The sequence below is a fragment of the Squalius cephalus genome (assembly GCF_949319135.1).
Source record: "Squalius cephalus genome assembly, chromosome: 1".
NCBI classification, from domain to species: Eukaryota; Metazoa; Chordata; class Actinopteri; order Cypriniformes; family Leuciscidae; genus Squalius; species Squalius cephalus.
In genome coordinates this window covers 50814421-50826668 of record NC_137122.1, presented here as the reverse complement: position 1 = coordinate 50826668, position 12248 = coordinate 50814421, and the positions used below count along the sequence as shown (strand labels likewise).

The 12248-nt window shown below is 39.5% G+C and overlaps 2 protein-coding genes across 2 annotated transcripts; one reads left to right on the top strand and one right to left on the bottom strand.

Moving 5' to 3' along the window:
- Nucleotides 1-1410: 1410 nt before the first annotated feature.
- On the top strand, nt 1411-8048 carry LOC307171958 (E3 ubiquitin-protein ligase TRIM39-like). The gene is made up of 6 exons (XM_079893919.1): nt 1411-2056; nt 5333-5428; nt 5538-5768; nt 5856-5878; nt 5966-6084; nt 6969-8048. The coding sequence occupies exons 1-6, from the start codon at nt 1523-1525 to the stop codon at nt 7526-7528; spliced, it is 1563 nt and encodes a 520-aa protein (XP_079750045.1). The 5' UTR covers nt 1411-1522; the 3' UTR covers nt 7529-8048.
- A 1704-nt stretch (nt 8049-9752) lies between these two features.
- LOC307159881 (C-signal-like) lies at nt 9753-11642 on the bottom strand. The gene is made up of 6 exons (XM_079873580.1): nt 11472-11642; nt 11339-11393; nt 11044-11231; nt 10787-10948; nt 10453-10563; nt 9753-10013 (listed from the first exon to the last, which is right to left on the bottom strand). Exons 1-6 carry the CDS (start codon nt 11610-11612, stop codon nt 9900-9902), a joined length of 771 nt encoding a protein of 256 aa, XP_079729706.1. The 5' UTR covers nt 11613-11642; the 3' UTR covers nt 9753-9899.
- Between the last annotated feature and the right edge of the window lie 606 nt (nt 11643-12248).

Sequence of the window (12248 nt, the reverse complement as noted above, 5' to 3'; positions counted from 1 at the left end):
GAGCTTTCTGTCCCTCCATTGACAGTTACACAACTACCACTTTGATGCTTCAAAAAGAGATCGTAAACCGAATCCATATTAATTGAGTGGTTTAGTCCAAATTTTCGGAAGAGACACGATCGCTTTATATGATGAATAGATTGAATTTAGGTTTTTATTCACATTTAAACATTGATCAGTGAACACAAAAGCTCAACAGAACCTGCTTGATGCATGAGAACAAACCTCTTGCTGAAGCTCAAATGTGCTGCGTAACACGAGAATGAACCTCATTGGTTCTTGATGAAGCTCAAAAGTGCTGCGTAACACGAGAATGAACCTCATTGGTTCTCGCTGAAGCTCAAATGTGCTGTGTAACACTAGAATGAACCTCATTGGTTCTTGTGGAAGCTCAAACGTGCTGCGTAACACGAGAATGAACCTCATTGGTTCTCGCTGAAGCTCAAATGTGCTGTGTAACACTAGAATGAACCTCATTGGTTCTTGCTGAAGCTCAAATGTGCTGCGTAACACGAGAATGAACCTCATTGGTTCTTGATGAAGCTCAAACATGCTGCGTAACATGAGAATGATCCTCATTGGTTCTTGCAGAAGCTCAAACATGCTGCGTAACATGAGAATGATCCTCATTGGTTCTTGCAGAAGCTCAAACATGCTGCGTAACATGAGAATGATCCTCATTGGTTCTTCCGTTTACCACAACTGATGTGTGAATTGATCAATGTTTAAATGTGAATAAAAGCCTAAATTCATTCTATTCATCATATAAAGTGATCGTGTCTCTTCAGAAAATTTGGACTAAACCACTCGGTTCATATGTATTTATAATTTTACCATCTCTTTATGAACATTTTGAAGCGTCAGAATGAACGACGCCTTTTGAAAAAGGCCTTTATTTGTGTTCTGAAGATAAATTAAAGTCTTATGGGTTTGGAACGACATGAGGGTGAGTAAATAATGACACATTTCAATTTTGGGCGAACTATCCCCCATGAGAGAAACACATTTTTGCAATGTTCTGCACTCCTGTGGCAATTTGTGTTTTTCCACACAAGTAACTTTGCGTAAATGTCCCTGCAGCATTCGGAAAGAGTTTGCTCTCTTCCAACCCCTCACACTGCCTTTGAGTTCCCAAAACAAATAATGCTTACACCAAACATTTCACGGATCAATGGCAAAGCTTGTTTTCCCCTCAAGCACCAGTTGATCCAGTAATCTACAAAGAAAACATATTAGACTACCGTAAAAAAAAAAGAAAAAAAAAGCGTTCAAGTGGATAAGGTGTGGTCAAAGACTTGACTTCTGAGAATTTTGTGATGGTAATTTAAGTTATGGATAGTCACAGCACTATAAAAGGTAATTATTGGCGAAGGGCGGTCTCGTTCTTGGGACGGGTGTGTGTTTGTGGGAGTCTTGTGATCTAGCTGAAAGACTGGCAACAAACACTGCAGGTGCAGCTTCAGCTCATCAGGGTTTCCGCATCAAAAGCGACTGGACTTCACTCCAGCAACACCACACAGCCATGCCCTTGAGACCAAGGGCTTCCTCTCAACCTGGAAGAGCAAACACCCTTCCATCCCTTAAAAACATCCCAGTTCTGCGCCCGAGAGCTTCGTCGTCTCACTCGAAGTCGCCTTTAGAGGATGAGCTCTCCTGTCCGGTCTGCTGCGAGATCTTCACCGATCCCGTGGTCCTTAAGTGCAGCCACAGTTTCTGCCGGATCTGCCTTCGTCAGTTCTGGAGCAGGAAAGCGGCCAAGAGGGAATGTCCAGTGTGCAGGAGGAAGAGCTCTCTGACGGAGCCCACCGTGAGCCTGGCGCTGAAGAACGTGTGCGACGCCATCATACAGGAGCAGAAAGGACAAGCGTCTGCGAGAGCTGGCTCAAATGCCGCCAACGGGACGTCCAAATCGGAGGCTCTTTGTGCCACTCACGGGGAGGGACTCAAACTGTTCTGCCAAGAGGATGAAGAGGTTCTCTGCTGTGTTTGTCACACGTCCAAGAAACATCAAGGTCACAGTGTGTGTCCTTTGGAAGAGGCAGCAAACGATCTCAAGGTGATCATATTTCCAAGAATATTTCTTAGTTTTAAGCAGTTGTTTTATTTTTTGCATTGTGGCATTATGTCTATTGTATTTACCATCCATATTCTCATTACCATAATGCATCCAGATGTTTTATTTATTTAATTTGAGATTTTTTAGAAAATTAATGGCAAATGTTTTTGAAACAAAAATCTTGTTGAATTGCACCAACTGAAAAAAACGTGCTTGCATTTTAATGCATTGCATTTTTAGGGCTTGCACTCTTATGGGATGAAATTCAACATTGCCGTATATTTAAGCTGTGAATATTTCAATTCATAACATTTCACACACATTTTCATTATTAAAAATTCAATTATCCATATTCACCTTTCATATTTCACTTCCAAATCATTAATTCTGTTTAAAAATACAACCTGGAATATTCGACAGGTATTTTTCAGTCCATTTTATTTCACTTCCACAAATTCAAATTCAGGTTCAAATTCAACATTTCACACCCAGGAACCGCAGGAATAGCAGTAGAGTACCGATGCATAATCTCCATCTGCTGTTAGTTTGCTCACCAGCAGGGGGTGCAAGTGCGTGTTGACAAAGACCAAAGCAACAAGTAGAGAGAGCCATAAATAAAGAAAGAAAGGTAGCGAGAGTCATTTATATTATGTTTTATATACATTAAGTGACAATTTATTTTATTAAATATCAAGAATCTGCATCATGCCTGACACCTACATGAACACTTTACAGTTGGTTTATGACTTTAAGTTGTTCTCTTCAAATGCTATTGAAGCTAGAAACGTGTACCAATGTCGTATGAATAATTTAGAGACGGTCCCTAAATTTGCGAAATATCGAACGTCCAATGTCAAGCCAACTTTATCCCAGTATTTCACTGGGAAATGCTTAGCGTCAAACTTTGTGCGTTAGTTCATATTCTGAGTCCATCTGTTTGCCTGTAGCCTATATAGTACCGCTACATCCCCAATAAGGTGCGATTGGTCTTTTATATCACTGTATTAGTCCATCAATTTGTCCTGATGGCAAGGGAATCCTGGAGTATGACATATTGAGGGAATCCTCTGCAGCACAGAGTTATGGAAACTAAACAACCAGAGAAATATATGTCTACCTCAGTTTTAACGTTTGATCTGTACATCAGCATCGGGGAATAACATCATAATCTCATTCACGGTAGAGAAATCTGCTTACATGTACAAAAGTAACCATGAAGACATTGAATTAAACTTAAATGCAGCTTTTGTCTTTATCATCTTTTCCGCATATATACTGGCACTGATAATCATAACACACACACTCCATTTCTGTAAATCTGTTTTTGTGAATGAAATGAAAGACTCTCTCTGCTGTTGCTGGTCTTTGTCAACTATGTCGAATATTACAGGATGTATTTTTAAACAGAATTAATATTTTGGAAGTGAAATCGGAAAGGTGATTATGGATTATTTAATTTTTAATAATGAAACTTACAAAAAAATTCACACCTTAAACATACGACCATGTTGAATTTCAGCTTCTAAAAATGCAAGCCCTAAAAATACAATGGATTAAAATGCATCTAGGTTAATGCAATGCATCTTTTCAATCAATTCAACAAGCTTTTTTGCTGTAAAAACATTTGGCATTATTTTACTTCCATAATTATCTTTATTCTCAATTCTCATTATTGCAATACAATAAATATTTTTTTTGCACAAATTAAAGTAAGCATAATAAATACTATTAGGATGTATCAATGCAATTGAACTAATATCATATATTAAATATAATATAGGTTTCACATTGTGGTAATGATAATTTGGGGAAAAATGTGCTTAATTGTCAGGAAAGCAATGTGATTCTTTTTTAAATATCAATGGTAGGATACAGATTTACCTTGCTTAACTGAAAATATTGTGGAATGCAGTAAATATGAGTAATTTTCCACGACCATAGAAAACTTGATAATATCTTGGAATTTAAAAAACTGAGGTCAATACTGTTTTGACCTGTAATGACATTAATAGTGAATATACTTTTATATATATATGTATATGTATGTGTGTGTATATATATATATATATAAAAAAAATCAGAAATTGCTTTTAGGGTGCAACTTGTTTACATTTACGAACTGTCCTAGGCTCTGTTTACACCTGGTATTAGAATGTGTTTTGGTCGATCAGATCACAAGTGGACGACGCTAAATACAAGTGTAAACGGGGTCTAAAACGTTTTGAGCTTGTCCACTTTCGACCACTTCCAGAGGTTGTTGAAACCAAATTCAACCGGATTGGTTTCGTAGTGTAAACGCTCATGTGGTCGAATGCTGTCAAACAGCCTCAAAACACTAGCCTGGGTTTCCCCATGCTGCCTTGAGCGCAGCGCGATTTTATTCACGCTGCTAGGCAGCCTGGATACCAAGGACCAGATTTTCCCCTCAAAAAGGGAACCAATCACAGAACGGGGAGGGAGCAGCAAGACGATGACGACGTCTATGCGACACACCGAAGCAGTTTGTTTATATCTATGGATCCAACATGGCATCAGACGCGAAGTTGCCTTTCGATGCAGCCTTAGATAGTGTTCTAAGTAGTTTAGTCTTCTTCAGCCATCGTCTTCTTCCTCGTCGAATTTCTGTCGCTCTACACCTACTGTCTATGCTCTACATACGTCATCTGGTATAATTGAAATGATTGGCTATGAGCTACGTACAGGCGCATTTGATAGACATTCGTAGCGCCCAATAAACGGCTCTGGGCATTGGTAAACCACGCCTCAAATACGAGAAAATGAACATGTGGTTCCCAGACCACGTCTCAATGAGACGAGGTCTGACGTTAGCCAGGCTATCAAAACACTGCCTTCTCTCCGCCTACTGCATAAAGATTATGGGAAGCGCTCTAGTCAGTCTGGATTTAAACTTTGTTGGCTGAAGACCCAAGTTTGGTTTGAAGATGAAAATGAATCCAAGCACAACGTTCTCTCACCATTCCTGATTTCTAACGCACACTCACCGCGTTCGGCACTGTCTTGCAGCTGTCAGGGAAGAAACGAAAGCTGCTGCTCTCCGTGTGTTTTCCCGTCGTCTTCTGTCGTGTTCATATTCATAAGATCTGTAAGAACCATACCTTTACAAAAGATACAGATTTAAACACCAGGTGTAAACAAGAATGTGTTTCCCTTGTCTACTTGTGAACCGACCGACCAAAACGCGTCTTAATACCAAGTGTAAACAGGGCCATAGAGTTGTTTTAAAGTCGAGTGAGATGTACATTTTTCTTTCTCCAGGAGGAAATGCGGCAGATTGTCATCCCACTTAAGAAAAGTCTAAGACTCCTCTATGAGGCCAAACAAGAATGTGATGACATAACAGTCCACATCAAGGTATCAACTGAGAAAGTTCCAGACTTACAAACATCATATGATACACTAACCATCAACAGAGACCTCCATTACTCAGTGCATTACCTTTTTTTATGTTGGGTTCACATAGAACCAAAGGGAACAGACAGAGAAACAAATTCACGAGGAGTTTGCAGAGCTTCAAAAATTTCTTTTGAAGGAGGAAGCTGCAAGGATTGCTGTTCTGGCAGAAGAAGCAGAGACAAAGAAGCAGACGATGAAGAAAAAAACTGACTTAATCACTCGTGATATACTCACCTTTTCACAGGCTGTCATGGCCATTGAAAATGAGATTGCTGGAGATGACAGCCTCTTTTTACAGGTAATCTGCTGTGTTTGGAATGTTAACTAATCTTGTCAATTTTGTATAAATATTAGCTCAAGTAACTGATTTACATTTTCCCCACAGAACTACAAGAATGTCAAAATGAGGTAATCATACACTGCACATTTGAAAGTATTTGATCGTTTTGTTTGCATAAAATCCATCACAACTAATCTGACTTAATGTCATTACAGAGCTCAGATAACATTTCACGAACCAGAAACCATCCCCAAATCTCTAATCGATGTTGCGGAGCACATGACCTCCCTGAAGTTCGGAGTGTGGGAAAAAATGCAGAGTCTGGTGGAATTCAGTGAGTGCTCGGTTATTATAGAGCTGGATGAGCTTGTGTAAACATTCAGGGTTTCAGAACGGGTTTCCTTTCAATTCACGAGTCGGAATCTGAATTGAACGTCTCTCAGGTTGAAAAGCAAGGACAGGAAGAGGAAATTACAGCAGTTCAAAGAAATTCAAAGTTCAAAGTTGGTTTGTTCAACAAATGAAGGGAGAAAAAAATGTTTTCCATCTTGTAAATCTGCGTCATGTTGTTTGGCTCCACTTTGAACTAAATAAGAGCATTCTGAGAAATATGGTACATAAAAAGAAAATTATACAAAATATATTTGTATATTGCAGTATGTTAACATATTTCAATATGTATAGAATGAATATAAAACATTTATGTAGGTGTCATTGCCAAAACTGACTATTAATATCTTCTAAAGTTTCTGGAAATTTGTAGAATACATAGAAATTAAATGTAGTATCTATTAAATTATATTTATTAATATCTACACTTACAGCAGAATTTCTAAGAATTTAATTCCATTTTATTTATGCATCCTTAAAGCTGAAGTGTGTAATTACTAATGGATTTAATTACTCATAGCGTCACCAAATAGAATTGCAAAAATGTATAATCAAAAAGGTTTCCAGAACACTGCACCCTTCTGCCATTGGTCAAACAACCAGATATCCCCGCCCCATAACTCACGCTATTGGTTGAGCTGTGAGGATGTCCAAACAAATGGCAAAAAAAAAAAAAAACTACAAATGGCTAGTTGCAGAAAGTATTTCACACTGAAAAAGTTACATGCTTGAATGACATTTAAGGTCAAATATTTTTTTAACACTGTTAAAGATTTATATATATATATAAATTTGTTATAATGTCTTCCCACTTTCTCCACCACTTAGCTCCAGTGACGTTGGACCCCAACACAGCCTACCCCTGTTTGTCTCTTAGCAAGAATCTAACAAGTGTGTCCAACACGGGGGTGATGAAACAGCTGCCTGATAACCCTGAGCGCTTCGACCACTTTGTTTTTGTACTGGGCTCCAAGGGTTTCACCTCCGGATGCCATTCCTGGGAGGTGGACGTGGGCCAAAATAATGACTGGGTTATTGGTGTGGTTAAAGAATCCATAGCCAGGAAAGGCAAAATCTCTGGCTGTCCAGAAGGAGGATTCTGGACCATCGCTCTCTCTGATGGGAAGTACACGGCCATGACCACCCCGCACACACCACTCATGCTGAAGGGACACCTGGAGAGGGTTCGCGTGAAGATCGACTATGGTGCTGGAGAGGTCAGCTTCTTTGACCCAGTGGATGTCACACCCATCTACACATTTAATGACCACTTTACTGAGAGGATGTTCCCTTTTTTTTGTCCGGGGGCAAATATAAATGGGAACAATCCAGGGCCACTTAAGATCTGCCCTGTGAGAGTGGCAGTTTGGAACAGTGCCTCCTGGTGATCGTTCAACAGCTATCTTGCTGTGTTCAAATATGAACATATTACTCCCATTCTTGCCTCGTTGCATTGGCTATAAGATATAGAATCGAGTTCAAACTTTTGGTCTTGGTATTCAAGTCCACCACTCCATCTTATTCTTGCAGACATCCTCGTAAGTCATGTTCCCACCAGATCACTTAGATCCAGTGATCTTGCTCTCTTAACAGTGCCCAGAACTAGATCTAAACACAAGGGTGATTGTGCGTTTGCTGTGGCCTCTCTCAATCTGTGGAGTAAGTTGCCACTAGCTATTAGAATGGCGCCAACTTTGGCCATTTTTAAGTCCAAGTTAAAAACTTATCTACTCTCTTTGGCATTTAAAAAATGGTTTGTATCTTATGATTGTGCTACTTGCTTTAAATTTTTATTTTTACTATTTTGATGTATTATCTTTTGTGCCTACTTTGTAAAGCACTTTGGTCAACTTAAGTTGTATTAACACAGTGCTATATAAATAAAGAAACAGAACAGATGTAATTTTCTTCTGCGTCAGAGCTGTCCAGTAAATACCTGTCCAGTAGTTACCTTTCCGATGTAAAATAATCTCTTAACTACACTCATAAAAACAAAGATTCTTTATTGGAATTGATGGTTCCATGTAAAATCTTTAACATCCATGGAATCTTTCCATTGCGCAAAAGGTGTCAAGGTTGGGTGAAGGGATGAGATGAGGACTTGATGCATGAGAATAGGCTTTTTATTTGTAATTTAAAAACAAACAACGGCAACAGGACTGAGCAGGACTGGACACTATGGGTATATACGATGACAAACTGGCACAGGACTGCAAACACAAGGAGAATAAGTAGGAGAGCAAATAAAGCAGGAAACGAGGAAGGACAAGTGGGGCAAATTAACCAATAATCAAATAACAAGAAGGGCAGGGTTAGACAATAGACAGGAGAGCACATGGCACAAGGAAACATACATGACAAGCCATGTGCTCACAACAAACATTACAAAAACAAGAGCACATGGTCAGCAAACACCATCACAAGCCATGTGCTCAAACAAAACATGACACGAACACGCAGCCAGAGAGCCCTCACCGACTGAGTGTCCACACGGCCCAAGACAAGAAGAAACAACTCAGCTGAAGGAAACACGAATCACGTGCTAAGCCGAACACAATACACACGTGGACAGAAGAGCGTACGGTCCAAGCGAACCTGAAACCGCATACTCACAACAGAAAACACGGACATTTATGAATGTCCGAACCCCGATACAGAACCCAAAGCAAACTAGACTGAAGTGCTGGGATCCAAACACCACGCTCTGAACACAAATCAACTCACCACGGACACGAAAGAAAGTGAACTCGGATCTGCACACTCAGAATGAAAAGACCGAAGGAGTGTCAGGGCTCTGCCACCAAACAAGAATTAACCAGGCCGAAGTGACAGAACCCTGATAAAAGGTTCTTTAGATTTGTAAAATGTTATTCACACTAAGAAAAGCATGATTCTTTTAAGAACGGTAACATTCTTCGGAGAACCGAGAATGGTTCTTAGAAAACCCCATTTTTGGTACCTACATTTTTAAGAGTGTATTATCCTCTATTAGGTCATTAGTCACTGAGACTAACTACAGTGACTTTGAGATTTTCTTCCACTGATGTGGACTCATGCTCGCGTTCCAGTTTAGGCTTCCACCCTTGTATGTTGCAGCATTAAAGACAGGCTCGGTTCTCTCACTAGAATTTTTTCAATGGCCAGAACTCTTTACCATTCCTTGGAGAGATTGAGCAAAGATAAGTATGCCTACTCTTTATATAGTAGTCGTCAGCCCATGGTGTTTACGTTCATGACACAAACTGACAATAACTTATTTTATCAACTTTTTCTCAGAGATAAAGTTCCCATTATCAGTGTCGACCCAACCGCTAGCCTTGAATTCCCCACCCCGCAACAGTTCTTTATCTTAACTCAGTGGATAATGTTTAGCCAAAACACATCACTTGTTTTTCTTCTTAAGTTTCTCGCCCAAATAGACCCACAATTCCAAAACAAATCTTCTAATAAAAGCAAAACTATATACAACATTTCCTCACCTGCAAAACAAATTTCAAGTATTTAAAGGGATGGTTCAGAGTAAAATCAACCTAGGGTCCTTTGCACCATGACCTCGGGCCAAACACCCCCTCCCTCCCCTCAAAAATGACAATATTGCAGTATTGTTTGTTTAGTTAGTTTTATTGTATTGAGCACAGAATCAAGTTGCCATGGTGTCTGTCATAAAAGTTAATGACTGTGCTTATCACTTTTTATATGATGGATAATACAGGCCATCTGGATTAGCCCTTTGTTGGAAGACTGGTTTGTGTTTCTGTTTTACCAGGGCATAGTTTTTCCAGTGTAGTCCATGAATCCACCATGCTGTTTCTCAGTAAGGCTGCCAAAGACACGGATCATCCCCTCCACACTTGTTCTGGTGTCGATATGTGCCTGGTGGACAAACAGAGAATAACATGCAATTAAAATAGTGTAATGTTGTCAAACAGAAACCACCTGTGTGCTTTTGTGCCTCATTTATGGTTTCTGAGACTCCAGAGTCATTTTAATGATGAATATAAGCATTGACGCATCATGCTGATTTTTAATTTCCTTTTGAGAGATGATTATGAACAAAATTTCAACTTAAAACTCTTAGAATGTACTTCTAAGAGACCTCAAACATTTATTTCTAAAGTGCTCAAAATTACCCCAAACCGAAATGGGTTCTAGAATGGATAACAGTCACATTTATGAAAAAACTGCATGGTGAAATCTTCAATCTACTAACTAGGTTTTCATTTCAGAGGAACATAAAGTTTAACTAGAAAATTAGTTAAATTAAATTCACCCTATTACATCAAATCACCTTTATCACTGAATCTAGATTTACCTTATCTCCCCCCATGTCTGTTTTCACGTATCCTGGGTGAATGGAAATGCAGAGGATCTCATCTGCCTTTAAGTCCCTAGCAGTATACACAGTCAACATGTTTAGACCTGCCTGAAAGGAAAACAGATGCATGACAAAGTTTGTTAACACTGCAACCACTTCTAATTTGTTTTTCAGTTTCCAATAAGTTGGGACAGTGTTTGATAAGAACGTATGTTCAGGCAGAATAGAAGTCAATGAATAGATGATTTTGAAACACATTTCCAAATATCTGATTTTAATCGAGTTTCAAGCCACATTTTCCTGCCTGTCTCAAAATAGTCTTCTTGTGTACCTTGCTGATACTGTATGGGAAGAGCGGGAACGGCTCTGGCAGTGATGGCATGATGACCATAGATGATGCATCTGTGGAGATGTTGATCACAGCTGCTTTATCACATGACATCCCTGGTTTGCCACTGGCTTTAGCTGCTGCACGCAGATACGGCAGGTACTCCTGATTAAAGACATTCACAACCAAGTGTTTTAGATATTGCAAGAAATCAAGTCTTGTTTTAGATTAGTCTTATTCCCCAAAACTCTTTCCATTACCCTAATGACAAATAAAGGCCCCATCACGTTGGTGTTGAAGGCTTGGATCATGTCCTCAACGGTGGTGCTCCACATGGATTTTTGTGGTAACACTGCAGCATTATTTATGATCAGGTTCAAACCATTCTTGCCCAGTAGAGAACCCACTTTCTTGACAGATTCTTTGATACTGCATGGATCAGCAACATCTAATATCGGCAGAAAAATTATCAGTTGTAAAAAGGTTATTTCTAACCTCAGAAAACAACTATTACTGTAATGTAAAATGTAGTCTAAAAGACAAATCCACATTTACCAAGCTTCACAATGGTGACAACGCCTGGATGTTTTTTGGCCAGTTCTCTCAGTGCCTGAATCAGAAAGAAAATGTGAATGATAAAATGCACATTTCTATAGATGTCTTCTGTCCTAAGCTCTTGAATACTCACCTCAGAATTGGTCCCATCTGGGTCACGACATGCAGCAAAAATTTGGGAGCAAAGGGCCTCCAGGAGTTGCTTGACCATTTCTAGACCCAAGCCTCGGTTGGCCCCGGTCACGAGAGCACTACACGCCTTTAATGTTGCCATGTTCAAAGATGATCAGTCTGATGATATCACCCAACCTGCCTCTCTATCAGGCTTTTTATATGGAATGCAGAGTGGACGCCACACCCCATATCACACTGGTTTGTCATATTGTTTATAAGAGAGAGAACCTTGCTGAGTCAAGATGATATTTCAAAGTGACTGAGCATAAACCTATCAGCACTAATAAATTTGAGTAATAAAACTGCTTGGACGCTTTCCAAAAAGTTGTATTACTTTATTAAAATCATATACACTGTTTCAGAAGTGAGAGTAGAGATTAAAGGTCTGAGCTAGAAAACACAGCAAGGTACGTATGAACCATAAACTGATGAGCTGATCAGTAGATCCATTATCGCCAGTGTGACCTTAAGCAAGGTATTTAGTCAGAAGTCAGAAGTAACTTTATTGCCAGTAGTGTTTTACACATACAAGGAATTTACTTTGGTCAAAGGTTGTCCATAGGTTGTTCAAGAGGAACATTCCCTTCAGTAATTTAAGGGGAGCAGAGTCCCCTGTGGAGTCCCTGTACTGCTCACAATTGTATCAGACACACATCCGATAGGCAAATTGTAGGGGGTCCAATGATGGCTTTACTAAGGGGCAAATGTGCTTTCAGGACTAACCTCTCCAACCTAA

Bases quoted from the DNA above. Each gene is read 5' to 3' on its own strand.
- LOC307159881 (XM_079873580.1), bottom strand. From the start codon at position 11,612: ATGGCAACATTAAAGGCGTGTAGTGCTCTCGTGACCGGGGCCAACCGA. The intron at 11,232-11,338 runs GTAAATGTGGAT...TGCCGATATTAG, and splicing joins TGTCACCATTGTGAAGCTTG to ATGTTGCTGATCCATGCAGT. The intron at 10,014-10,452 runs GTAAATCTAGAT...TTTGTCCACCAG, and splicing joins CAGACATGGGGGGAGATAAG to GCACATATCGACACCAGAAC.
- LOC307171958 (XM_079893919.1), top strand. From the start codon at position 1,523: ATGCCCTTGAGACCAAGGGCTTCCTCTCAACCTGGAAGAGCAAACACC. The intron at 2,057-5,332 runs GTGATCATATTT...TTCTTTCTCCAG, and splicing joins AGGCAGCAAACGATCTCAAG to GAGGAAATGCGGCAGATTGT. The intron at 6,085-6,968 runs GTGAGTGCTCGG...TCCACCACTTAG, and splicing joins GCAGAGTCTGGTGGAATTCA to CTCCAGTGACGTTGGACCCC.